This window comes from Acytostelium subglobosum (assembly GCF_000787575.1).
Source record: "Acytostelium subglobosum LB1 DNA, scaffold: scaffold4, whole genome shotgun sequence".
Classification (NCBI taxonomy): domain Eukaryota; phylum Evosea; class Eumycetozoa; order Acytosteliales; family Acytosteliaceae; genus Acytostelium; species Acytostelium subglobosum.
Window position 1 is genome coordinate 1,372,737 of NW_012236528.1, and position 25,201 is coordinate 1,397,937.

The window sequence follows — 25,201 nt, forward strand, 5'->3', positions numbered from 1 at the left end:
CCAGGGAGGACAGGGAGTCCTTGGTGAAGAGTATTTTATTATTATTTATTATTTTTATAAATATCTTCACCAATGCCTCCCTTCCCTCCCTCTCTTTTTTTTTAATACCCAACCATTAATAAATAATTATTAATATTAATATTAATAATTTAATAAATAATACTATAGTAGAGTATTGATTGAAGAATGAAAATTGGAATGATTGTTGGAGGGCACCAGACCAGAGCTGCCACACACACAGTTGGGTCTGGAATTACGTTTGGATCTAATTTGTTAAGATGAAAATTTATTAAAGAATGAGGATGATTCTTTGGGGATGTAAATAACTTTTCTTTGATTATTGGATATAAGTCATCGAATGTCATATCAACAACTCTCTCAACTTCAATTCCTCTTCTAACATAGGGATCACCGATATATGATAAATAATATATCTTTATTTTGTTATAATTAATATTATTATTATGTATTTCATCCATCTTTAATATATATATTCATTCATTTAATATATGAATGAATGAATTCTTACTTGGTCTAAATAATAATTGCCACTTATGGTTATTGGAACATTATTATTTCACAAATTTGGATGACAGATGTTGTCCTTTGGTTTATTAATGGATGGAAGGAAGGATTGGTATGGCTGAATGACTGACTATCGGTAGATTGACTTGCCATAAGTAGTGGACAACTTTTGGACTGTGAACGATGTGATCTCCTTGCAGCCACTGACGTTGATGACGCGTAGTGATGGACATGAGTCAATGATGCTCTCCAATGCACCGTCAGTGATCTTGGGACAGCGAGAGATGTCGAGGTTCTCAAGTGATGGACAGCTCTTGGCAAACTTGAGCAGGACACTCTCTTCCAGATTGACACACCATGACAGGTTGACTGAGCGCAGCTTCAGTGGCGCACCGCCATCAACAAGTATCTCGTTGGTGAGTGCGTTGTAGCCTCGCAGACGAAGTGTGTGCAGACGGGACCACGAGTTGAGTGCCATACTGATGCCTCGTGGAGTGATCAGATTGCTGCAGTAGGACAGATCAATGTTGGACATCATTGGACAGCCAACACTCAACTTGAGTAGTGTAGCGTCTGAGATGAAGCGGCAGTAGCCCAGCTTGAGGATCTCGAGGTGTTGGCAGCCGTAGCCCTCGGAGAAGGCGCCAAGTGAGGCAGCGCCAGCGTCAGTGATAACGCACTCCTCCATGCAAAGCACCCGCAGCAGGGGAAGGCCATGCGCAATCTTGGTGATGCTAATATCAGTGATCTTCTCGCACATGCTAACGTCAAGATGGATGAGCGACGAGCAGTGCTTGGCCACCTCGACGATGGACATGTCGGTGACAAGATTGCAAGAGTACAGCACAAGTCGACTTAACTCTTGCGCCTTGCTCTTGGCAATCTCTATGATGGACGAGTCGGTCACCAGCTTGCACTTGGTCAGGTCGAGGTTCTTGAGCATGTGGCAACGCTGAGCGATGGTCATAACCGCCTCGTCCGTGATGTCCTCACAATAGGCCAGACTGATCGTCTCGAGCATTGGCATGTGCACGGTGAACGTGAGCACCGAGCTGTCATTGATCGAGATGCAGCGGTTGAGATCGAGATGCGTGAGCTTCTTGAGTGATTGCTCGTTGGCGGCCAGAGACACCAATGAGTCGAATGAGGAGGAAATCGATGGCTCGGCGTCCACAATCATCATGTTGTTGTTGTATGGGCTGCTGTATCCACTGCTGCTGCACTCGCTGATGTTGTCCGAGCTGTTCAATGGCTCGTCCATCTGGAAGGCGGCAGTGGTTAGGTTCTTGGACGAGCACAGGTTGACGTTGGTTAGCTCGGGACAGCCGCGGAACACGGCCTGGATGCCAGCGTCGGTGATGTTCTCGCAGGTGACAAGCTCCAACAGAGTGAGCATGGAGCATCGCGAGGCAATGCGCTTGAGCGACAGGTCTGACACACCCTTACCGCTCAGCTTGATGCTGTTGAGCTGGCGGCTGCTATTGCATATGTTGATGATGGATGCGTCGGTGATGTTGTGGCACTCGATCAGGTCGATGCTGAGCAGTGTGGTCAGGCCAAAGGCCTGGAAGGCAGCGTCAGTGAGTGTGGCACACTTGCGCAGGTCGAGTGCTTGCAGCTGCTTGGCGTTCTGATGCAGTTCGTGCACTGTGATGTCCGTGAGCTTGGTGCAGCCAGAGAAGTCTACGAAGCGCAGGTTGATGCAGCCACGGGCAATAAGTAGAATGCCATTGTTGTTGAGCTGGTGGCATCCCTTAAGACTGATGGACTCTAGCTGCTTGCAGCCTGCGCCAATCGCGGCCAGAGCCTCAGAGGTGACGTTGGTGCAGTGTGCCAGGGAGAGTTTCTTGAGCTGTGAGCACTTTGAGCCAATCTCATAGACACCCTTGATTGTGAGCAGCTTGGCGCCTTCGAGGTCGAGCGACTTGATGGGTGAGGCAGCAGCGGCAATCAGACGACTGAGCAATAGATCGTCCAATGTTGCGCCGACAACACAGCCACTCTTCACGCGATCTTGATTGATGAGCGTGGTGATTATCTGTTGAAGTACCTCCTCGGGCATGGCAACCAGACGGAGTGAGTGTATCTGTTGGCACACCTTGGCCACACAAAGTTGGAGCAAGGTGGCGGGGGTCTGTGGTGGATGCATCTGGGTCTTGGGGCTGAATACAGTCGCGGCTCCACTAACCAACGAGGTCATATCGCTAGTCTTCTTCTTAATGCGCTTGATGTATGGGGCGTCGTTGTCCTCCTCCACATCCATGACATCCATAGCATCATGCTGTTGTTGCTGTTGTTGCTGTTGATGTTGCTGTTGGGAGAGGGTGCCACTTTGGCTGGGAGAGCCGCTGCCACTGTTGTTGCTGATGTTGAAGTTGAACTTCTGCTCAAGATGCTGGAGGAAGCTGGGCTTGCTTGGCACACTCTGTGAGAGGTACTGGAGAATGTGTTGTGGACGCTGTTGGGTCGATCCCTTTGAATGTGGATGAGCCTGGGGTGACATGCGAGCTGTGTGTCTAGGGTTGGGCGATCCGTTGGCAAGAGCGGGGGCAGGCTCGACCGGGTCGACCAGGTTGATGTAGTTCTCGATAATGTTGAGCGAGAAGTTGATCCTGGGGCGCACTGGCTGCTGACGTCTCATGCGGTGTGGCGAGTTCAGCAGGTATTGGATCGTGTGCTCCAAATGCTTCTCGATGGCATCGAGGTAGGACAGCGCAGTGTTGAGCATCTCCAGCAGACGCTGCTGGATGCGCGAAGTTGCGGTGAGTGGGGCGCTGTGGAAGCACTTCTCGACGAGATCGTGGCAGCTGACAATGGCCTTGGGGTCCTTCACCTTGGAAGTCAGCTCGGAACACAGTGTGTCCAGACAGATCGAGTAGATGAGCTGGGTGAGGTTCTGGCCAACAAAGTAGTTCTGGATGTACTGGATCTTGTTGTGAACGTTGCGGTCCGTGGCCGACTGGCAGTACTGTAGCAGCTTGGTGTGATGCGCCTTCTCCTCGGCCACCATCGTCACCTTGCCCACGATCAGTGCGCTAATGTCACCGAGCAGACTGCGCGAGAAGAAGATGATCTCCTCCTCAAGTGATGGAATACGGTCGACCACATTCTCGCGCCAGAACGTGGGGATCCAGGCGATCAAGTGGCGACAGAGCAACACGACTGGGTTGTTTGTGTAGTTGTTGTAAAAGTCAATGGAGGCGTGGCCACCGTTGCTGGCCATTCGCGTGGTGGAGGACTGTGAGTAGAGCAGCGAGCATATCTCGCCCACCGTGCCAATGTAGTTGGAGGACATTCTGAAGCGATCCCATTCGCTGCGCGCAAATGATTCGCACTCGGCCACCTTGTTCATGAACACAGACTCGGACGCCTCCGAGCTGACGTAGGCCAGAAGCTTGCGCTTCCAACCGGCGAAACGTGTGCGGAATGTGGACTTGATGCGTTCGACACCGCCGCTTGGCGAGCCTGGGACTGGGCCAACATGCTTGTACTGCAGGTACTGGCTCCTCCAGTTGTTGCCTCTGATGCCTGGGGCTGATGGAGAGGGCACGGCCGCGGACATTGCTCCACCGTTGGCCGCTGTGGACAACTGAAGACTGGTGAAAGTGTCTGAGAGGTTCTCCTCGATGGCCATAGATGAGGGCGAGAGTGGGCGCTGTGGAGGTGACTCTGGCGACATCTCGAATGACCCGGTGTTGCCAGACTGCTCCTGATTGGGAGCACGGCTGGCCTGTTGATGCGAGTGAGGAGACTGCATCTTGGACTGCTGATTCAGGTGATTCTGTTGCTGCTGAATCAGCTGTTGCTGTTGCTGCTGGGTCTTGAAGTAGTGGGCCATCAGTGTTGACTTGCGAGTGACATTCTCCTTGAACTTGTCGAGCAGTGTGTGTTGGCGCGACCAGCTCGAGTTGGTCGATTGCTGAATCGTCTTGATCAACAAGGGGATGTTACTGTAGTCCTTCAACTGTCGCAATGATCGAATGGCGCTTGAGTAACCCGATGGCAATGTCTTGTTGAACTCGGCAGATGAGTAAAGCAATGGCTAATGATTGGGATGAGTTAGTGAATGATCGAGTGAGTGATTGGACTTTGATTACATACCATCAACTGGATCAACTTGAAGTTGTTGAGTACTTGATCAAAGTTGAGATTGTTGCGCGCATTACGATAGAGCTTCTTGAGTTGGGAGATCATGAGTCCCTTGGAGTTGAAGATGCCCTTGGGATACTGGGTCTTGTTCTGGAACTTCTCACCCAACTCGGCAAACTGGACCAGTCCCTCGACAGACAGCTTCTGCATGAAGTTGGAGCCAATGAAGAGGTCGGCGAGGTCTGCGGAGAGGCCGCGGTAGTCAAACGCAACGATGATCTGCTCGGCGTCGTTGAGGATACGTGTCACGTTGAACTTGGACACGTTGCCACGACGTGTGTCGTCCGAGAGCACAGTGATCTCGCGCTTACCCAGCAGAATGCTGCATGGCAGACGGAAGTGGATGCTGGCAGTAATGTAGCCGTAGCACGCCAACATCTCCTTTAGCTTCTCGCGAATGAAGATCCTGTCGACGTTGTGCTCCTTGCCGGCGCCACGGAACTGGATCGTCTTGCCAAAGAGGTTGCGCACGTTCTCGACGATGGGCAGGTCCCATGAGTTCTTGACCTCGGTGAGCACGTTGATCAGGCTGCCGCTCGATGACGACGTGGCGCCCTCGACGACCGAGGCATATGTCCACTTGAGAAACTCGAGACGACGCGTGTTCATTGGGATAGAGCGGTCTTGCTCGTACTGATGCAGCTCCCAGAGGATCTGGCGCAGGTCGGTCTCCGAGATGAACTCGACAATGAGCTCGCACACAGAGCTGTAGCTGAAGCGCAGCAGTTGTGCTGGCCCCAGACGGCCTTGAGGCAGAAGGAAAGTGTGGTTGTCGTTGATCATCGGTGTGGACTTGTCGTGGATGTACTGGCTGGTCTTGTAGATGGCCTCCATCTCGAGCTCGCGCTCCCTTGCCCAGTCGACCGAGCGGAAGAAGTGCTCATCCAGCTGGACGCACTTGTCAATCTTCAAGTTTGACGTCTGATTCAGCTGAGTCCTTAGCTTGTTCATCAATGCAATCGAGCTGGGATACTCCTCATTCATTGACTGTGCTTGTTGTTGTTGTTGTTGTTGTGGCTGTGGCTGAGGGTGTCCATTGAGTTCTTGTGCCCTTAGCCTGTGCGAGCCGAGCACTGGACGCCAATTGCTGTTTGTGGCGTTCATAAAGGTCGTCTGCAGGAGTGTGTTGATGAGGAAGCTCTTTCCAATACCGTTGGGTCCGATGATGAGGATCGAGTGATGGTCCTTGACCCACACCCATCCATTCATCATGTTTGACAGACCGCTGGACGACGACGCCGAGTGGCCCATGCTGTTCATAAAGTTGGCGTTGCTGTTGTAGTGCGAGCGGTTGATGTGGCCGCGCGCGCCACGGATGCTCATCGCGTCCATGGCCAGATTCATCGAGCTGGTGTTACTGTTGACGCTCATGTGGCTCGTGCTGCTCAGGTGGCTGCTCTGCTGGCTGGTGCTGCTCTGGCGCCAGCTGCTGCTGGTCGTGCCGTTGGAGTAGAGGCTGCTAACCACACTACCCGTGTTGCTATGGCCGTTGCTGTTGCTGTTACTGTAGGCGTTGCTGGACGAGGAGACAACTGAGGCGCTGTCACTCTCGTCCGGACTGTCGCTATTGCTCCGCAGCGATTGAGTAGACTGTGGCGACATGGCAAAGTCTTCGAGGACTTGTGGCGCGGGCACAGTCGAGTCGGGATTGATGAGGTTATTGATGCTCATACTGCTCTGATTGCTATGGCTAATGTTGCCAGTGCTACTACTATTACTACTGTTGTATGTGTTGTTCATGTGATTGTTGTTGTTGTTGTTGTTTGTGGCGCACTCCTCCTCTACTGTCTGTTGCAATAGAGTGATGAGGGATGACGGCGAGAAGTGCTTGGACTGCTGTTGGTCCATGCTTGGCGAGTGTGATCCATTGATGGCGGCTGGTTGAATGGATGGTCTTGGGAAGCTGTTAAAACTGTTGTTGGCGCTGTTGTTATGCACCTTATTGTTGTTGTTGTTGTTGTTGCCACCCACGACCACGGTCGAGTAGCTTCCAAAGCTGCTGTTTGACGTATTGGCACTGTTTATGTTTGTGACGTTGAGCAAGTTGTTGTTGGATGTCGTGGGCTTGAAGTTATCAAAGCTGTTGGATGTGGACACGCCCGACGTGTAGTTTCCAAAGCTGTTGTTCGAGCTGTGTTGGCTGTTGGTGAGGCCTTTCAGGTTGCCAAAGCTGCTGTTTGAGCTGTTGGCGCTATTACTATTACTATTGTTGTTTAGAGTTACAGTTGGTGGCGTCTGAGAGGGCGGTGGAAGACCACTGGCAGCAGTGTACGATGAGCTGTAATGTCTCGAGCCATTGGGCGAGTTAGTTGTGCTTGTGTTGTTGTTGACGTTTTTATAGTTGTCGTAGCTGCCGCTGCTGCTCTTGCTGCCTGAGCGCGAGAGGGAGGACTTCTTATAGCGTGTGGACAGATGTGATGTGGGCAACTCTTTATCATCATCGTCCTCATGATTAAGTATTGTGACGACGCCTCCCAACTGCGTCGTTGCGCCCAACGCGCTGTTATTGTTGAAGGGGAACATCAATCTTGAAGTGAGGTCTGTCCATCTTGGTAACATTGGTGATGACAATGATAAGAATGCATTCTGTTGTTGTTGTTGTTGTTGCTGATGTTGCTGTTGTTGTTGATGATGTATTTGTTGTTGCTGTTGTTGCTGCTGTTGTTGATGTAGTTGTTGGCGTTGCTTCTCGCCAGCCAACACAAGATCATCCAACTCTTTATAGACCTGTCTCTCTAAATTATTATTATCATCATCATTGTTGCTCGCTATATCAAGTAATGTTAGCCATATATGTACATGTTGACCATGTATGACCTTGGAGTGGTAGTGGTAACGCGATACCTACGTGTTTCTTGTAAGAACTTTCTCTTGCCAGCATGTTGTGTTGACTTTGGATAAGTGTCGCTCATTATGTGTATTGTCTATTTGTTGTCTATTTGTTTGTTGTAATGCTACAAGTATTTATCTCTATCTATCTATCTCTCAATCTCTCTTAAATAAATAAGTAATGTATATTTCTGTAAGGTAAGGTACAATAAAGTACGGTATGTATATAATAATGTATGTGTACAGATAAGTGAGAAGGAGGTGATTAATGAATGTCAAAGGTGACTTAAATGGTAGGTAGGCAATGTAGGAAGGAAGAAGGGAGGATGGAGATAGTGGAGGAGGATAAGTGGATGCTGCTAAGCTCAGCGGAAGAGAAGGTGAAAGAGGGAGGGAGATAGGCGTGAGTCTCTTCTTTACAAAGTTTGACGACTTTTCACTGGCCGTCTTCTTGGATGGATTTGAGTGGACGCTCCCGCCATGGTGTGTGATGATGCGTTTCGTAGACCCAAACAAGGAACTCCAAGTCACCTAGAAATTTCAGGAGAACAGTCGGGCGTCACTTTTTTTGCAAGGTGGGATAGGCCTCATCAGAAAAACCACTCAATGTTGAGTCTCTCCTTTTTTTTCGGCCTTTTGTACAATGATTGAATACAAAACAATCGCCCACTGATCAGCAAAGACGCATACGATGCATCTAGTTTGGCACACAAGTTCCACCATTACACACCACCAATGGAACTTTTGGCAATCACCTTAAGTGTGTTCAGAAGCATGAAGTTATTGGAGGACAAGTCAATCGATACTTGATCGGAATAGTTGATTGGTCAGTCGTTGTATGTATCTTAATCAAACAAATATAAATGACTTACACATTCATAAGCTTGTTATGTATAGAACTTCAGTGAAGAGTTGTCTATGGGTCAAGGATGTTGTATGACTCTGACAAAATCATCACACTCTTTTAAACAAAGTTCACTCAAGAATGAAATGAGTGACATTAGTATCTCTTGGGTACCAATCACTATTGGATACCAATAGGTACATATGCGCTTGATCAATAACAAGCATATTGGAAGATCATCCCATTCAAACACATACACATGATCACACAAGTACCCCTCGGCAAACGAATGATTGGTACCAATCACAAATCACACTTGGAAGTACAAGTTGATTTGGGTTGGCAACTTGGTCACTGGTGACAAAGATAACTGGTGAATGAGTGATTATTTATAATCCACTTCCATTCATACAAGTCAATTCATCATCATTCAAAAGAAACCAACCATCATGGAAATAGAAGATTTAGCGTCGTCATCCTCCAATCAGGTATGATCATAAATTGTCCGAGTATTATTCACAACCTAATTATTCAATCAATCATTCAATTATTCAAACAAATAGGCAGGTGAAAGTACTCCACTTTTAAAAGTGGATAGGTCTCCAAAAGGTTGGAAACACGTTTGTGAGAAGATATGCCTTCCATTGATTTATATCCTTATCTCTGTCGTTGCCTTGGTCGGTACACTAATGATCAGGATCTATGGTGAGATCTCTTTGATCCAAGTTGTTGGATCTGCATTCATCTCTGGAGTATTCGGACTCCTGTTTCTATTCGCCATCTACTCAATCATATGCACGTGTCCGAAACGATTCCTTACGTCCATGGTCTGTTTGATCACATTGTGCATACTACGATGTGTGGAGAATGCCTTCCGTACCAAGGGCTATATAGTGGACCCCGTCAACTCTACCACCACAATGCCCCCCTGGTTGATCACTGTACTGGCCATAATGGGCAGCGTCGACTTCTCCATGGCAATAGTCTTTGTCGACTTGGTCGTCAGGGATTACTATCAACAACTCAAGGGAACCGACACTCCCCTCACCAAGCTTCGAGTTGTGGCATTGGTATTCCTTTGCATCACCGAGGTTGCATTCATCCTGTTGACACTGGTACTGGTCAAAGATGTCAAGTATGAGCGCACTCTCTACATGATGGTACTCATCACCTCTGCTGTGTGGGCCAACATCGCCGCATCAATCATCTTGATTTGGTGCAGTGCAGTACATATTCGCAGTTCCGTACTTCACTCGCAGGATCACATCTCCAATGGTCCGCTGGGAATGATGTTGGTCTTTGGCATGACGTTGCGCATTGCCATTGATGCCTACCAGATCTTCACGGGCACTGACATCATGGACTATCTTAGTGATGCCAACTCTGATCCATTCTTTGATCTGTCCAAGGACATGTTGACTGAGGCCATTCCAATATTGTTCCACCTCTGGAATCTCAAGAAGGACCCAAACATCAAATTACTCAAGACCAATGATGGTATTCGAGACGGTGACCAGTTGCCCGAGGTTGTGATACAGGGTGTCCAGGATGACATGCATCGTGATCGTGTAAAGATGTCCCTGCACTTTATAATTGTCACATTGCACATCACGGCCACATGTTACGTCGTTGGCAACACCTCTGCAGAAGCTCCCGTGTCCTTGATCATAGCACGAGCCAGTGCATTCTGGGCATTCATCGACTACTCATTCCTTTTGATTGCCATCTGTTCTCCACTCGTCCAGCTATTCTACCGCCACTTCCACTCGGGTATCTCATCGCATTCGATCCACAAGGTGCACTTCCATCTCACCATGGCACTCACACTGACCGTTGAAGCATTGATCCATGCATCGGCTCATGTCTACACTTGGCACCAATATCCCGACCTGATGATCAATGGCAGGCGTGTATATTCGTGGACTGGCACAAGCAGTGTCCCCATCTACACCGGCATCGTGATGATCTTGACCATCATCATGGCACTCATCTCTGGCTGGTGTTTCCGATCGAGCAAGTCCATCAGGTTTGGCATCATACTGGCCAACACACATATCATCCTTGTCACACTCAATGTCTCTGTCTTCTTCTTCCATGGATACGCGCAGATCTTGGGACCGCCCATCGGTGACCGAGTGGTCTTGCTCGTCTCGATCGTCTTTGGCACGCTCTATCTCGTCTACTTCCTGGTCTATCTGCCAACGACATCCAAGGTGGAGCAGTTTGGATCGGATCCTCCAAGTGCACTTGCCGACTTTGTGTGGTTCAAGATCAAGGCAACAAGGGACATCGTCGACACATATGGCGCATACTGCACGATCTACTTGAAGAACACATTCTTTGCACATGGCCATCAATTCTCGTGCTATCACTGGCCTTGGATCAATGCTCAACAGGACTTGGTAGCTGGAATGATCCCAACAAGCCCGCCAACAGCAGTCGCGGACTCGTTGGACAATGATCACGTCCACTTTGTCATTTGGATCAACAAGGAGGGACACTTCACAACTTCATTATGTCGCAACTTATTGGATGATCAGCCATTGACCATCCATGGACCCTATGTCTCATCTGGCAACTCAATGATTCAAAGGATATTGGAGGCAAGACATCCCGTGGACCTGTGTCTCTATGCTACCAACACAGGCATCACTGTGCTGATGTCAGTGCTCTCCCATCTCTTGTCCACGCCCACGTCTTTGGCCAAGGTCAGGACACTTCGTCTATTCTGGACGACCAGGTCATCGGTGCTTCAGAAACACATTGCCAGCCAGCTCAATGAGTGTTGGAGACGAAGGGACACAGCCCTCAAAGACAGAACCAGGTTAAACGTGTTCTTTTGCAGGGTGAATAGTAGTGGCAATGCTAATGTGAGGCCACCATTCGAGAATGAGCCCATCACCTACCTGCAATACAATGACGAAGCCATACGCAGTGCTGTCTTCCCAAATGGTTGGGCACAATCAAACTACCAGCCATACTTCCTCTACTGTGGTGATGATCTACAGAGAGCACTAGATAACTGTTATTATCACAACGGTATTATTCCAATGCATGTATTCTCAGAGACCTCAAAATAAGAAGGGACTTGATCATATATAAATATTGTATTGATCACTAAATTCAGAAGTACACTTCAAGTATCTGATTCTCTTTATTCATAATTAATGCCCTCCATTGATTTTTGTTTTCCTAACTCGGTCAATGTCCAAAATTTGGGGAATAATGCATAATAATGGATTGATTCCAAAATTCATATTGACTATGGCTTGAGAGGAAGGGGCGTTGGCAATAGCTATCTCAATATAACTGGAATCCAGAGAGACTCCAGAAGCTCACTGATATGGTCACTCGTGAAACATCATTTAGGGAGGCATTGTTGGACGTTACCAGAGTCCGGATGGAGATGGAGAGAGGCATTCTTTCTGAGATCAGGGACACACTAAAGGACCTTGCAAGGGGAAAGAGTGTTATGGCATTGTTACACAACCATCCAGAAGACAGAGTCATGGAGGAGGAGGAGGAGGAGGAGGAGGATCATGAGTTCCAATCAAATGCATCTCGTTCTCAGAGAAAGTGATTGACAAATCCAACYAACTAACCTATCTCAATCAATCAATCTTAATCAATCAAACAAAWTAATCAATCCAATCAATTATCYAACAATAATAAAAAATTTTACTTGTAATATTGATTCATTAATAAACAAAGGTAACTTCAACATTAAAATTTGAAAGGAGATGTGTTCCCATCTGGATTTTCTTCAATATTGAATGAATTTGAAATGAAAAAGATTGAACTAGTTTGTTGTTAGAATACAGAGATAGATAGAGATAGACACATTTATTATATAATATTATATTTATAGAGTACAATAATAATATGGATGATCCTATAGCCTCAACCTCCTCAACATCAACATCAACTTCTGCCTCAAAACAACAACAGCAGTATCAATATCATAACCCAAAGAATAGCAGTAGCAGTAGCAATAGTAGTAGCGGTTACAACAATAATAACAATAATAATAATAATAATAGTAATAATAATAATGTAAACAACCCACCTGGCTATGCTGGTTGGGGCGCAAGGAGTGTAGACATCTTTGAGAAGATTGAACAGATTGGTGAAGGTACCTTTGGGTATGTGTCTGTCTGCTGCTTCACATCACATCGCATCACAATCGTACTCACTCACTCATATATGTACATACTCTAACCTCATGCATGTTGTCGACGTCATCATCCTCAGTGCCGTGTATAAAGCAAAGAACAAGATGACAGATGAGATTGTAGCTCTGAAGCGAGTATTGATGGAGAATGAAAGCGAAGGAGTATGTGTCAGTCACTCACTCTATCAATCAATCATTCAATCGAATATACTAATCATGCTATAGTTCCCAATCACTGCGATAAGAGAGATCAAGATTCTAAAGGAATTGAATCATATGAATGTGGTCAAGTTGAAGGAGATAGCAGTGTCAAAGGCATCACAAGCCAATCAAGGCAAGGGCAGCGTGTATATGGTCTTTGAATTCATGGACCACGACCTGAATGGTCTGATGGACAGTCCAGCATTCAAATGTTTCAAGCCCGATCAGATCAAATGCTATCTAAAGCAGCTGCTCGAAGGTCTCGAGTACTGCCACCGCAACAACATCCTACATCGCGACATCAAAGGCTCGAACCTATTGCTCAACAATGAAGGAATATTGAAGCTTGCAGGTATGTATGATTGATTGATTGAGTGAGTGAACGAGTGCGCTGACAGACACCCTCCCCTGGTCCATTAATTAGACTTTGGATTAGCGCGACCAAATAACAACTCGGACCAGAACAAACAGTTGACCAACCGTGTCATCACTCTTTGGTATCGACCACCTGAACTGATACTTGGCTCGGTGAACTATGGACCCGAGATCGATATGTGGTCGGTGGGCTGTATAATGGCCGAGCTGCTCACAAGGAAGACACTGTTCCCTGGCCGCAACCCAATCGATCAATTGGATAAGATCTTCCACTACTGTGGCACTCCAACCGAGGAGAACTGGCCAGGTGTTCACGAGCTGCAATGGTGGGACACTCTCAAGCCCAAGAAGGAGCAGAAGCGCATACTTCGTGAGGAACTACTCAAGAACCCGTATGTGTCTATTTGATTGATTGATTGCGCATGGCCGCCATGGAAACTGACCCTCCGCTCATTCATTTAGCGACAATCACATTACGTCCGAGGCGTTGGACTTGCTGGACAGACTGTTGTGTCTGGATCCAAAGCAGAGAATATCGGCCACGGAGGCACTTGACAGCGCATACTTCTGGACCAAGCCACTGCCATGTGATCCAAGTCAGTAGGTATCAATGTAGTTGGTTGGACCTCATGCTCAATCCCATTCTAACACGCACCAGTCTACCTAAATATCCATCATGTCATGAGTATAACACAAAGAAGAAGAGACAGATGATGCATCAACAGCAGCAACAACAGCAACAAGGTCATGGCTCCAACCCAAACGACCCAAACAAAAAGCAACGAGTCGACAACTATCATTCACAGGCGCCACCACCAAACTATCAATATGGCTCCAAGCCAATGCCACAGAGCGGTCCACCTCGTGGCCCACCTCAATCAACGATGCCCAACCCGTCGCACAGTGGCGGAGGTGGCAGCGGCATGCCACGTCAGAGCTATCCATCGGCGCATCATCAACCTTCACAAACACATTCGCGCAGCAGTTATCTGCCTCAACAGCAGCCAATGCATCCTGGCGCTGGTGGTCATCATCAACCTCCTCCCCAAGGCCAACCACCCTACCGATCACATGGACAACAACCATCCGGTGGCTACAGTGGCAGTGGTAGTGGTAGTGGTAAACCACCTGGTAGTGGTAGCAGTGGAAGCAGTGGTGACAGGAGATAGATAGGTAGACGAATAAACTCATTCTTGTTAGTATTATGACGAACTTCCAAGTTGATTCAACTCTTTGATTTGATTTTATTTTTTGAAGATTAATTTTCAAAGTTCCACAACGACTCGTGTGTGTCTGGCGAGTGAGCGAGGATGGGGATGCACGCACCTTGACAAAGAGCCAAGATATCCGCATTGTCAATACTCACCAGTGTTCCCTATCACAACTCTGATGTATGTGCATATGACATAGATTGACAATCCTATCCTCGAATCGATACCTTACGAGCTCTACGAGATGCGATATGATACGACACGATCATTCACATGAAACCGACAACTCAAGCATCGACATATCATTCAACCAGCCATTCATACAACACCCATCAAGCAATCAATAATCAATCTATCACCACATCATCATTCAATCATCAATCATCACAACATCATCGTCAACAAACATCAATCGCGAACGAACAATCGACAGGAATGACAGAATGAATGATAAATGAGCGATGAATCGTATCGAGGATAGGTTAGCATGACGACGAAGAGGAAGGATATTAACGATTGACGAACGAATATATAGATACAATGCCATCCCCAGTCGTCAGAACCAAGATCGTCAAGAAGAGAACAGCTAGATTCGTTCGTTTCCAGTCTGATCTCTTTGCCAGAGTCAAGCCATCATGGAGAAAGCCAAGAGGTATTGACAATCGTGTCAGAAGAAGATTCTCTGGCGCCCGCCCAATGCCATCCGTTGGTTATGGTTCGGACAACTCCACCAAGAACGTCTGCCCAGACGGATACAAGCACTTTGTCATCAGAAACATCAAGGAGCTCGAGGTCCTCCTCATGCACAACAGACGTTACGCTGCCGAGATCTACCACGGTGTCTCTGCTCAGTCCAGAAAGGCCATCGTCGAGCGTGCTCGCGAGCTTGACATCAAGGTCACCAACGCCAACGCTAGATTGAGAAGCCAAGAGAGCGAATAAGCGCACATGCACACATCTGTCGACGATGTCATGTCCACTGCTCCCACTCTATGGTAGTCCGCGATCCAATAAATACAGTGTTAAGTATAGGGAAAAACAATCATCATATCTCCTCCTCCTCCAGGCAGGCGTCCACCTTCTCCTCCTTCCACTCTCGAGATCTAGCGGCGATAGCATGCAAACACAGTCGACCACTAAGCTCAGTCTAGTTGTTGGTGGGCGACCATTGGTGGACTGTGAATTCACTGCAGTATCGGGTAGCAGCTGATGGACTCGGTCTGGGCCTATTCTCAATCGATTGATTGAAGAATCATCATCGATTGATGTCACAGTTGTGACGGAATCCACCATTTGGAGTTACTGGACATTGTGGGTCTGTTTCGGGTGAACATCCACCATGTCCAGAGGTTGTATTTGAATGATTACCATCAATCAATTGGTCATAGTACTAGTTAGTATTGTGAATAATAGACATCTATTGTGATAACAAGGTAATTGACTGTTTTGAACTTCCATTGTTCAAAAAAATAAAATGAAGAGGTTGTGTGTTTTGGCAACAACAAGTAGTTGAACAGAACAACACAACAACAAAGAAGCATAACACAGCACAGTAGCAATACATACATACATACTAATATATTAATATAACAAAGACAGATACAGAGATGTTGAGATCAGCTAGACTCTTCCAGAATATCCCATCGTCGACTTTGTCGCCATTGTACGGTGGTTACATGCCACGATCTGCCATGGTGCCAGTGACAGTGCGCACTGCTGGCAATGCTGGTGTTCCAGGCTCCCGCATGGCATCGTCGGCTGCCGCCCCAGCCACTGGCAAGATCCCCGACCCACAGGGCGCCATCCAGCAGAGCAAGATCTATCACTACAGCTCCATCGGACTCGTTGCTTTGCTCCCCGTGTCCCTTTTGCTGCCCACCTCCGAGATCACCCTTATCACCGACTGTGCTCTCGGTCTGATCATCCCAGCTCACTTCTACATTGGCATGAACTCTGTCATCAATGACTACGTCTACTCCAAGGTTCCACTGTGTAAGTATCAAGTTGATTGATTGATTGATTGATCACCTCACTCACTCACTCACCTCAATCATAATAGTCTTGTCAAAGGCACTGATCATTGGATGCTCAGGTGTTATCTTGGCTGGTATTGTATTGATTGCTAAGAAGACTGGTCTGGGTGCAGCAGTCCGCACTCTCTGGGTCAAGTAAGCAGCTTAAGACACAGTGGCGAGTTCAATGTCTGAGCAAGAGGGCAGGCAGCACATCGATTAGCAACATAGCAACACAGCACAGCACAGCACATCAGTTCACATTTGAACATCATCATCATCATCAGTTGCATCAAAACCTTTGTTGGATAGTATATAGATATAATAATAGATTGAGCAAGATCAAGGTTGGGTCGTCAGGTCAGCGACTTGGTTTGATCAAGCCATCACACAAACAATGAATAAACGACCATCATCATTCTCAACATCATCCATCCATCCGGATATCCTCTGTCCACCACCCAATCATTGTCGTGTCGAGTGTTGAATGACGACTCGCTTTGCAAGATCGAAAAAACGACAAGTCGGTAATTAATCATTATTACAATTAATAGATATACATTCATACATATACACATACAATGTCCATGCTCACAAGGTTGCTATCGACATCATCGTACCGATTACAACCAGCATCATGGTCGCCACTGTTGTGGTCGACACTTCAGTGTGGCGTTGGCATCGGCGGAAGTTCTTTGTCATCTCCAGCCGCGACGACAATGTTGAATACGGGAGGCAGCATTCGATCTTATGCCTTCAGAGTGAAAGAGTCAAAGAGATCATTGAACAAGATAAAGAGCGATGATAATAATAGGGATCGTGGCGCCAAGCGCCAACCAAAGACAATGCCAAAGATGCAGTCGATGAGGGTCTCGCGATCGCTCGAGCATCAGCAAGTCGCCATGGAGAAGCAAATGGAGCAACAAGAGGTCAAGATGAGGCAGAAGGACAAACAAAAGAAGCGCAGATTACTCCCGCCACGACCGCGCAAGAAGGGCACCTCTGGCAAAGTGTCACTCTCATTCGACCTCGACGCAGAGGAGCCCAACGACCAGGAGTGGGCACGAGAGCAAACGCAGGCATACGAACACGCAAAGACACATACTGAAACATACACTCACCAGACGGAACATGTTGTCGCGGCCACCCCCGAGCTGCAGCCAAAGAAGTTGAAGAAGAAGAAGGAGAAGGTCAATCGTTCAAAGGATGAGGTCATCATTGATAGCACAGTGGTGGAGCGACCCGCTGGAGCAAAGTCACAAGCCAAGACACAAGCCAAGACAACGGGCAGTGATATGACCGAGGGCGAAATGGAGCAGTTGATCGAGCAGAGGAAGAGCGAGAGCGAGATGATATTTGTGGACGATGGCAAGACCGTGGCAACAAAGGTGACAGCAGACTTGGATGACATGCGAGTAGATAGATGGATGGCCAATCATTATCCCGTGCTCACTCATTCATTGGTGTGCAAGTGGACACGCAAGGGCAAGATAACGCGAGCCACCACACTGGAGGGCGAGCGACAGCCCACCGAGCTCAACACAAGACTGGCGGGAGGCGACTGGATATTCGTGCCAACAAAGGCTGCACGCGAGCAGAAGAAGGTTGACAAGGAGCAGCCAGAGAAGTATCTCAGACTGTCTGATACAGAGATCCAGACCATCAAGGACAGCGTGCTGTTCAAGGACGATCATTTGATTGTGCTCAACAAGCCACAAGGTTTGTCTGTGCAGGGCGGCACAGGCCTCAAGAAGCATTTGGACATGATGATGGCGCATCTCAAATTTGACTATGACGAGCCACCTAGACTCTGCCATCGACTGGATCGCAGTACTAGTGGCATTCTGATACTCGCACGCACTCGCAAGGCAGCCTCGGCAATGGCGGAGAAGTTCGAGGCCAAGTTGAAGCGCAGGAACACAAGACAGGAGCGTGACAACGAGGCGACAACGAAAAAGAAGCAGACATCATCTAGCACTGGAAATACTGCTGGCGGCGATAAGTCAGTTGAGGACGAGATCAAAGAGGAGAACATCATTAGAAAGACATATTGGGCGCTACTCAAGGGCGTGCCCTCGCCAAAGGAGGGGCGTATACGCGCACCTCTCAAGAAGATCATTGAGAATGGTGAGGAGAAGGTCGTAGCCACTACCAAAACGGGCGACGGCGCTAAACTAGCAATCACAGAGTACAAGGTCATGGAGAGCACTGTTGCCGACACATCATTCGTCACCCTCTGGCCAGAGACTGGCAGAACACATCAACTTAGAGTCCACTGCGCATCCATTCTTGGCGCACCAATCATTGGCGATACAAAATATGGAGGCAATCATTTGGGCAAGTTCCAGGTATGTTGTATAATTGATTGATTGATTGATTGATTGATGGAGTGCACCCACTGACACGTATCATTATCCACATATTTAGACATTGCTTGGACGTAAGATACCTTTACATTTACATGCTAGAAGGGTGCAGTTCAGTCATCCAGTGACCAACAAGCTCATGGACATCGTGGCACCACTTCCAGAGGCATTGGAGAACTCATGGACATTGATGGGCTTTGATCAACATCAGAGTAAATCAGTGGACAACTTGTAATCACTCACTAATCCATTTACTTGATTGGTAAAGCTTTATTTGAGGAAGGAGTAGGTGCTGAACATACGCTGAATGCTGAGTATCTTTTGTTTGTTGCTCAGACTGTCTGATTCGAGATCTTGAAGGTCCTCCAACAGCCACTGATTCTCGGTTGTGCTGCTCTTGAGGTTCTGAACATGTTGCTTTAGCTTGTTGGCCGAGAGCAACAGTGTGCCATACTGCTCAAATGGTATGCACTGGCGTCTCAACTCCTCCTCCGATGCCAATGGTCCATTTTCGTTGATTCCAAGTGCCAATGTAGTCATCAGGCCTGGATAGAAGGTCTTGAAGTATGTGGCCGGCGATGCAATGACCAGGGGCGACAAGTAGCCTGGCAGCACATAGTTCATGCCCAATGTGAGCTGACGATGCATGCCACGCAGCGTGGACAATATGTTGGTCTGTGCGCGAAGTACACGTGCAGACTTGTTGTCGACACGGATCAGTTTGTTGATCTGATAGAACAAGCCACCAAGAATGAGCACCGATGGGATGGCGGCCATCAGCTGGAAGTTGAGTTCGTTTGATTGGAGCAGCTTGTCGATGGCCAGCATTGCCTTGTCCACATCCACCTTCTCCTTTTGGACTTGGATGAGCAGAAGTTGGACCAGGTCTCCAAAGACCAGGTTGCGAAGGGGCGCCTCAATGTTGGCTTCATAGGGCTTCATCACAGAGGAGATATCGCCACGCGCCACCATTTCAACCAGATGTTGCACCTCGTCCTTTGATAATGTTGAATTTTTCTTGCTGTAGTCAACAACCATTCTTTGTAGAGACTCGAGGGATGTCTGGAATGAGACGGGATCCGAAACATTCAGCGTCTTCTTATCATAGCGAATGACGTTCCAGATGTTGCGCAGGGGCAGTTCAATGTGTTCCTTAGAGAATCGCAGCCAGGCGTTGTAGTAGTCGATCACGGATGCTTTAAATTCGCCAAAGTTGTCGTAGGAATACTTGACGGCCAGTGTCAACACGACTGCGCCAATAGTGATACGCGCCCAGTTCCTGACGAGGGCGTTTGGTGGCTGTTCGTCCTTGATCTTCTTGTCCATAAACACAATGAACTGTTTCATTCTCTTGCTATTCTCAGTGGCCATGTAGTAGAGTGACTCTTGATACTTCTCAATGTCGCGTTGTACCAAGACATCCACGTCAACTCGGGCTTTGCCCGAGGGCGCCGCCGTCGACAGGTCAAAGTCGTCATCACTGCTCAGCAACTGTTGTATCAGCTTGCTCATCTCCACCAGCTGATTGATATGATAGTTGATTGTTTCGTTGTTGCTGTCAGCACCTGTCGCATCGGCATGATCGAGATTGGCAAAGAACATGACCATGGTGTCGTGGAAGAGAATTAGTGCCTGTGAGCTGATGACTGCGAACTCGGCCAGTGTCTCAAACTGCTGCATGTCGCCAAGGAAGTAGGTAAGTCGGCCAATGGCAGTGGCCACCAGTTTCTGCATCTTCTCTAGCAACAACAGATGTCGCTCCAACTCCTTTGTTGGGTGCAGAATCTCTTCAGTCTCCTTTGTTGTTGTTCTAGCGTTGCTGCTGCCTGGCACTTGCTGCTTCTCACCGCCCTCATCATCGGATGAGATTGGTGATGACTCGGTGTCACTGATGTTTGGACTGATGTCCTCGTCATCACTGATGTTGTTGTTGTCGCTGGTGTTGGCGTCGTCTTGTTGTTGTTCGCCCGAGGCCAGACCAGTGGCATTGTTAAACAATCTGATGACCTTTCGCTTGATACGATTGAGTTTGTTGTTGAGTGTAATGAATGGGGATGTGTAGTTGGATGCTTTGTGCAGTCGCTGAAGGGTCTTCTCGAACCTGGCGCGCTTCACCAACTCTTGATTCCAGTAGCGCAGCCAAAACAGAGGCGACTTCTCCAAGATATACCATGAAGGGTTGTTGTTCTTGCTCTCCCAGTAGTCACGCAGCTTCTCAATGTGCAGCGAGCACACAAAGAGGTAGTCGAGTAGAACTTGCAGCTGGTCCACCAGCACGTTGGCCAGCACAAAGTGCTTGCCCACCTTGTAGGTCACTGAGGGGTCGTAGCGCGCGCGTCTGTTCTTGCCCTTGCCCCTGCGACGACCCTGTTGGTATATCGGGTTGGCACTGGAGTTGCCACCAGCAGTGTACAGTGGCAGTAGACCTTGTAATGTGTTGACCAGTGTATCAACGTTTGCCGCAATGGCCTTGCGTGATGCCTTGCCCGTCTCAAGGGTGTCGTCCGATGTGTGAGCAGTTAGCGTCGATGATATAGTAGCTGATGAGCCTTGAAGTGATGTTGTCGAATCGATTGCCTTTTGTTGTGAAGCAGTGGTAGTGTCGGAGGTGCGCTTGCCAACCTGAGCCAAGGTGACAGGGTGCAATGATTGAATGGCCTGTAGCAACTGATCGTCCAACAGATGATCTATATTATCATGCTTCAAAGACAATGCCGACCACACCGTTATAGGAGTTACCGTTGCCAACTGTCTTCTAATTGCATTAGCCTTCTTATTGATTATATTAATACATCCTATTGATAGTGTTGATGTTGATGATGATGATGAAGTTGTTGATGTCGTTGGTGTTGTTGCTGTTGCTGACTTGTCATTGTTAGGTGCAGGAGCAGCAGCGGATGTATTTGTAGTAGTAGAAGTAGATTGAGGTTGTTCAGCTTCTGACATTATTTATGACTTGATGACAAGTATTGAGAGAGAATGACATTCATTCATTCATTGTCGTGCGACCAACTTCAACAACCACGTAATTTCAACTTCACTTCGACAGTCCCGCGAATCAATGCTGACTTCTTTCCGCATGTGCGGCATGGATAGAGAGATAATAAGCATTTGTTTATTATCTTGTCCTTGTGTACATTGTTGGTATGGTAGTAGTTTCGAATAAATAAAGGAGTGGAGGGAGTTGTTGGATTGTTGTGTGGTATCATTCAGTCCAAGGTCAGTCGGTTGGACACAATCCAATGTTATGTTATGTTGTTATGGTTGACTATGAGTTGATGTATCCATATGTCTGTTTGGAGAATATTGGCTCATAGTAGTCGATCATGACGGTCATTACTTCGACAGGACATCCAAGGGTTGGTGCAAAGATGATGGCCAGATTGACGGTGGTCATCTTGGTAGTGGGCTCAAACGCCACAAGGTTCAGCAGTGAGCACAGATGATGCAGTATACAACGGTTGGCCTCGGGCAGCAGCTTTAGAATGGCCGTGATTCCACTGATACGCATCGATATGGCGTCGGGCGAGTTGCCGCCCTCTCGCAAATTGTCCAACTCGTCGGGGAAGTCCTCGGTGAACACCGTCTCAGGTATCTGTCGCAGGTACAGCTTGAGGATGCCCGTGACGACGTGCGGGTCGAGCTGGGCGTTCAGGTCGACGTCCTGGCCACTGTCAAACTCCTCCCTGGTCTTGGAGATTGCTGCCGCACTACCACTGATACGGAACAGGCCCTCCTCCTGAGTGCCCTTCTCACGAAGATACTCCAATGACTTGAATATCAGATCGGGCATCAATGGATGTGCTCGGGCCGATCGCTGCACACCAACTCTCAGAGGTTGTCCAAATATCTTTGTATCCGATGTGGCCGCATTATTCGAAGCAGCCGAGGTATTGTTAGCTGGAGTTGTTGTTGTAGTCGCTGTGGCTGTAAGTGTGGCGGTGTTAATCAATTGTGTCATGGGCTCGTTGGCTGTTGACACAACATACCATTCTCATCCTTGTTGAGTGACTTCTTGGCCTTTTGTGCCACTTCGGACACTTTGTTCTTTGTCATGGCTGAGACGACACCCGCCTTCTTCTTGATGATGCTGAATGTTCCGGCGATACGTGAGCCAGAGGTGGGCGCCTCGCCATCTGGGTTCAAAGCATTGCCCTGTTGTTGTTGTTGCGGTTGATCAACCAAGGGTGTGTATTCTGATCGCTGTGTTGTTCCAAGCGGTGCTGCCTCCTGGAAAGTCGATGATTGTGATGATTGTGATGATTGTGATGATGTTGAATATGATGATATCGGCAATGTTGTGATTGGTGTAATTATTGGTCGGGTTGGTTCACTGTAGGTGTAGGTTCCATCAAACTCGCGAGGCTTGTACTCCACTTGTCCTGTCGTCGATTCAAAGTCGACGTCCTTGTAGCGCAGACCTCGTGGTCGGTGACGCTCTTTAAATTGCACGACATCATCCGAGCTGCCATGTTCATCGTCGCTGTCATCGTCGTCTACACGTGCGGTCACCAAAGTCTGCGATATATCTGGCATCGACTGATTCTTCTTGTGCGATCGCACCACCTTGGACTGTGGCACAAACGTGCTGGCCGGTCCGCCTGGCGCTGCGGATGAAGTGGGTTTTGGCGCATTTGAGTTGGCCGGAACTGTTGGAAAGGCCGAAGACGCGATTGAAGTCGATACATTCGAGCTCGGCGCCGCCACTACCACCGTGGTCGTGGTGGTCTGAGGTGAGTTGGCTGGCGTGGCCGATGACTGCTGCTGTGTCGCGCTGCTGGTGGTCGCGGCATTGTTGCCCATCTGAAGCTGCATGAGCATGGCGTCCACAGAGGCCATCGAGGTGCCAGGTGGTGTTTGAGGGGCACTCATCGATGTGCCAGTAGTCTGCTGCTGTTGCTGTTGCTGCTCGGCCATTGCAGCGGTCGGGATGACTGAGCGACGATAGCCAGGTGGAGGACCACCCCCACTTGGCATGGTCAGGTTGAGCTGGTTCAATCGGCTTTGAATGCTCTTTACATTGTCTGTTGTTGAAGTCGGAGGTGATGTGATCATCTGTTGGTTTGGTAATGATTGTTGTTGCTGTGACTGTGACTGTTGTTGTTGTGATTGAGTTATTGAGGTTGGACTGTCGCCAGGCTGTAGATTGGACATTGATGTTGATGGTGAGTTGCTGGCGCTGGGCGGCGAGGGGATAGCTGATGCCCCCGACATCATAAGCCTCTCCCTGAATGACCCGCTGAGACTTCCGCTCAGATTGCCACCGCCGCCTCCTGAAGTCATGGACGTTGTGCTTGACGTTGAAGAGTTGAGACTGCTGCTGGTGCTTCCTGACGACTCGGACAGCGCGGAGCTGGCGGCCGGAGATTGTGACGCCTGTGGCGGTCCAGGCTTCTTGGGGAGAGGCGCAGTGTTTGGCGCGCTCTGTGGCGGACTTGGACTGGTCGCCACCTGTGGTCTTGAATTTGGCACCGTTCCAGCTGATCGCGACAACAACTGATGTTGTTGAATGAATGCATCCTTATTATCACGAGCATCCTTCTCACGTTGTATCTGTTGTTGTTTCAATTGCTGTTGTTGTTGCAGTTGCGGCAGCACGCCCCTCGTCATAAACTTCTCTCTCTCCAACTTCCTATCCATCTTCTCCTTCTCCGACAACTCATTATTGTTATTACTATTGCCAGCTGTCCTATTCATACTCCTAATACTACTTGGCTGTGTCTGTGTCTGCTGTGTCTGCTGTGTCTGTGAGGGTGTCTGTGAGGGCGAGGGTGAGGGTGAGGGTGTAGCCGGCGAAGACTTTGACGCGCCAAAGATTGGCGCGCCGCTGGCGGGTGAGGGTGGCACGGCTGAAGCAGGCGGAGGCTGTATCTGTCTCTTTTGTGGCGGAGGTGATATTTGTGGTTGTTGCTGTTGTTGCTGCTGTTGCTGCTGTTGAGCTTGAAGTTGTTGCTGAACCTGTTGTTGCTGTTGCTGTTGCTGTTGTTGGAGTTGTTGAGCTTGTATCTGTTGCTGAACCTGTGGCGATATGACTACACGTGACTCAAACTGCTTGCGTACTAGCTTTGACTTCTCGGCGCGACCTACAAGATCGGACCGGTTGTTGAGCAATGCACATTGAGTCTTGTGTGTTGGCCAGTGTTGCATCTGATGCTCAGCACCACAATAGTACACGGATAGACAACCAGTGCACACTTGGACATTGGTGGATTCACACACAGCACAAACATGCGGTGGTGCTCCACTACTGTCATCATGTTGTGTGCTTGTCATCCTTCTTCTTCTTTTTCTTCTTTACTTTATCTCTCTGTAGATGTCTTGTCTTATAATATAAGTTTAAAATATCTCTATTTCTAAATGTATCTATATATCTATCTAATGTATATGTATATATGTATATATATGTATATATAATTATCACCTCGATTTCTCCGTTATGTGAATGTTCAGCACCACCTCCCTCCAAGATATATCTCTCAGTGAAGTGATTGATGGACTGAGTGTGTGTGTGTTTACTG

The 25,201-nt window shown here is 48.2% G+C and overlaps 8 protein-coding genes across 8 annotated transcripts; 5 read left to right on the forward strand and 3 right to left on the reverse strand.

Annotated features, from left to right (window-relative positions):
- Positions 1-655: 655 nt before the first annotated feature.
- Positions 656-7,586, reverse strand: SAMD00019534_027070 (hypothetical protein; the record flags this gene model as incomplete). Its single annotated transcript, XM_012902005.1, has 3 exons — positions 656-4,567; positions 4,627-7,409; positions 7,523-7,586. The coding sequence occupies 3 exons, from the start codon at positions 7,584-7,586 to the stop codon at positions 656-658; spliced, it is 6,759 nt and encodes a 2,252-aa protein (XP_012757459.1).
- Positions 7,587-9,036: 1,450 nt separating this feature from the next.
- On the forward strand, positions 9,037-11,427 carry SAMD00019534_027080 (hypothetical protein; the record flags this gene model as incomplete). The annotated part of the gene is made up of 1 exon (XM_012902006.1): positions 9,037-11,427. The coding sequence occupies one exon, from the start codon at positions 9,037-9,039 to the stop codon at positions 11,425-11,427; it is 2,391 nt and encodes a 796-aa protein (XP_012757460.1).
- An 802-nt stretch (positions 11,428-12,229) lies between these two features.
- On the forward strand, positions 12,230-14,260 carry SAMD00019534_027090 (hypothetical protein; the record flags this gene model as incomplete). Its single annotated transcript, XM_012902007.1, has 4 exons — positions 12,230-12,489; positions 12,599-12,680; positions 12,744-13,071; positions 13,557-14,260. Coding segments are annotated over 4 exons (1,374 nt in total), but the record flags the coding sequence as incomplete, so codon positions are not given.
- Positions 14,261-14,845: 585 nt separating this feature from the next.
- On the forward strand, positions 14,846-15,247 carry SAMD00019534_027100 (hypothetical protein; the record flags this gene model as incomplete). The annotated part of the gene is made up of 1 exon (XM_012902008.1): positions 14,846-15,247. The coding sequence occupies one exon, from the start codon at positions 14,846-14,848 to the stop codon at positions 15,245-15,247; it is 402 nt and encodes a 133-aa protein (XP_012757462.1).
- A 665-nt stretch (positions 15,248-15,912) lies between these two features.
- SAMD00019534_027110 (hypothetical protein) lies at positions 15,913-16,477 on the forward strand (the record flags this gene model as incomplete). Its single annotated transcript, XM_012902009.1, has 2 exons — positions 15,913-16,297; positions 16,365-16,477. 2 exons carry the CDS (start codon positions 15,913-15,915, stop codon positions 16,475-16,477), a joined length of 498 nt encoding a protein of 165 aa, XP_012757463.1.
- A 421-nt stretch (positions 16,478-16,898) lies between these two features.
- On the forward strand, positions 16,899-18,918 carry SAMD00019534_027120 (hypothetical protein; the record flags this gene model as incomplete). Its single annotated transcript, XM_012902010.1, has 2 exons — positions 16,899-18,665; positions 18,745-18,918. The coding sequence occupies 2 exons, from the start codon at positions 16,899-16,901 to the stop codon at positions 18,916-18,918; spliced, it is 1,941 nt and encodes a 646-aa protein (XP_012757464.1).
- A 35-nt stretch (positions 18,919-18,953) lies between these two features.
- Positions 18,954-21,629, reverse strand: SAMD00019534_027130 (hypothetical protein; the record flags this gene model as incomplete). Its single annotated transcript, XM_012902011.1, has 1 exon — positions 18,954-21,629. One exon carries the CDS (start codon positions 21,627-21,629, stop codon positions 18,954-18,956), a length of 2,676 nt encoding a protein of 891 aa, XP_012757465.1.
- Positions 21,630-21,951: 322 nt separating this feature from the next.
- On the reverse strand, positions 21,952-24,956 carry SAMD00019534_027140 (hypothetical protein; the record flags this gene model as incomplete). The annotated part of the gene is made up of 2 exons (XM_012902012.1): positions 21,952-22,610; positions 22,673-24,956. The coding sequence occupies 2 exons, from the start codon at positions 24,954-24,956 to the stop codon at positions 21,952-21,954; spliced, it is 2,943 nt and encodes a 980-aa protein (XP_012757466.1).
- Positions 24,957-25,201: the final 245 nt, after the last annotated feature.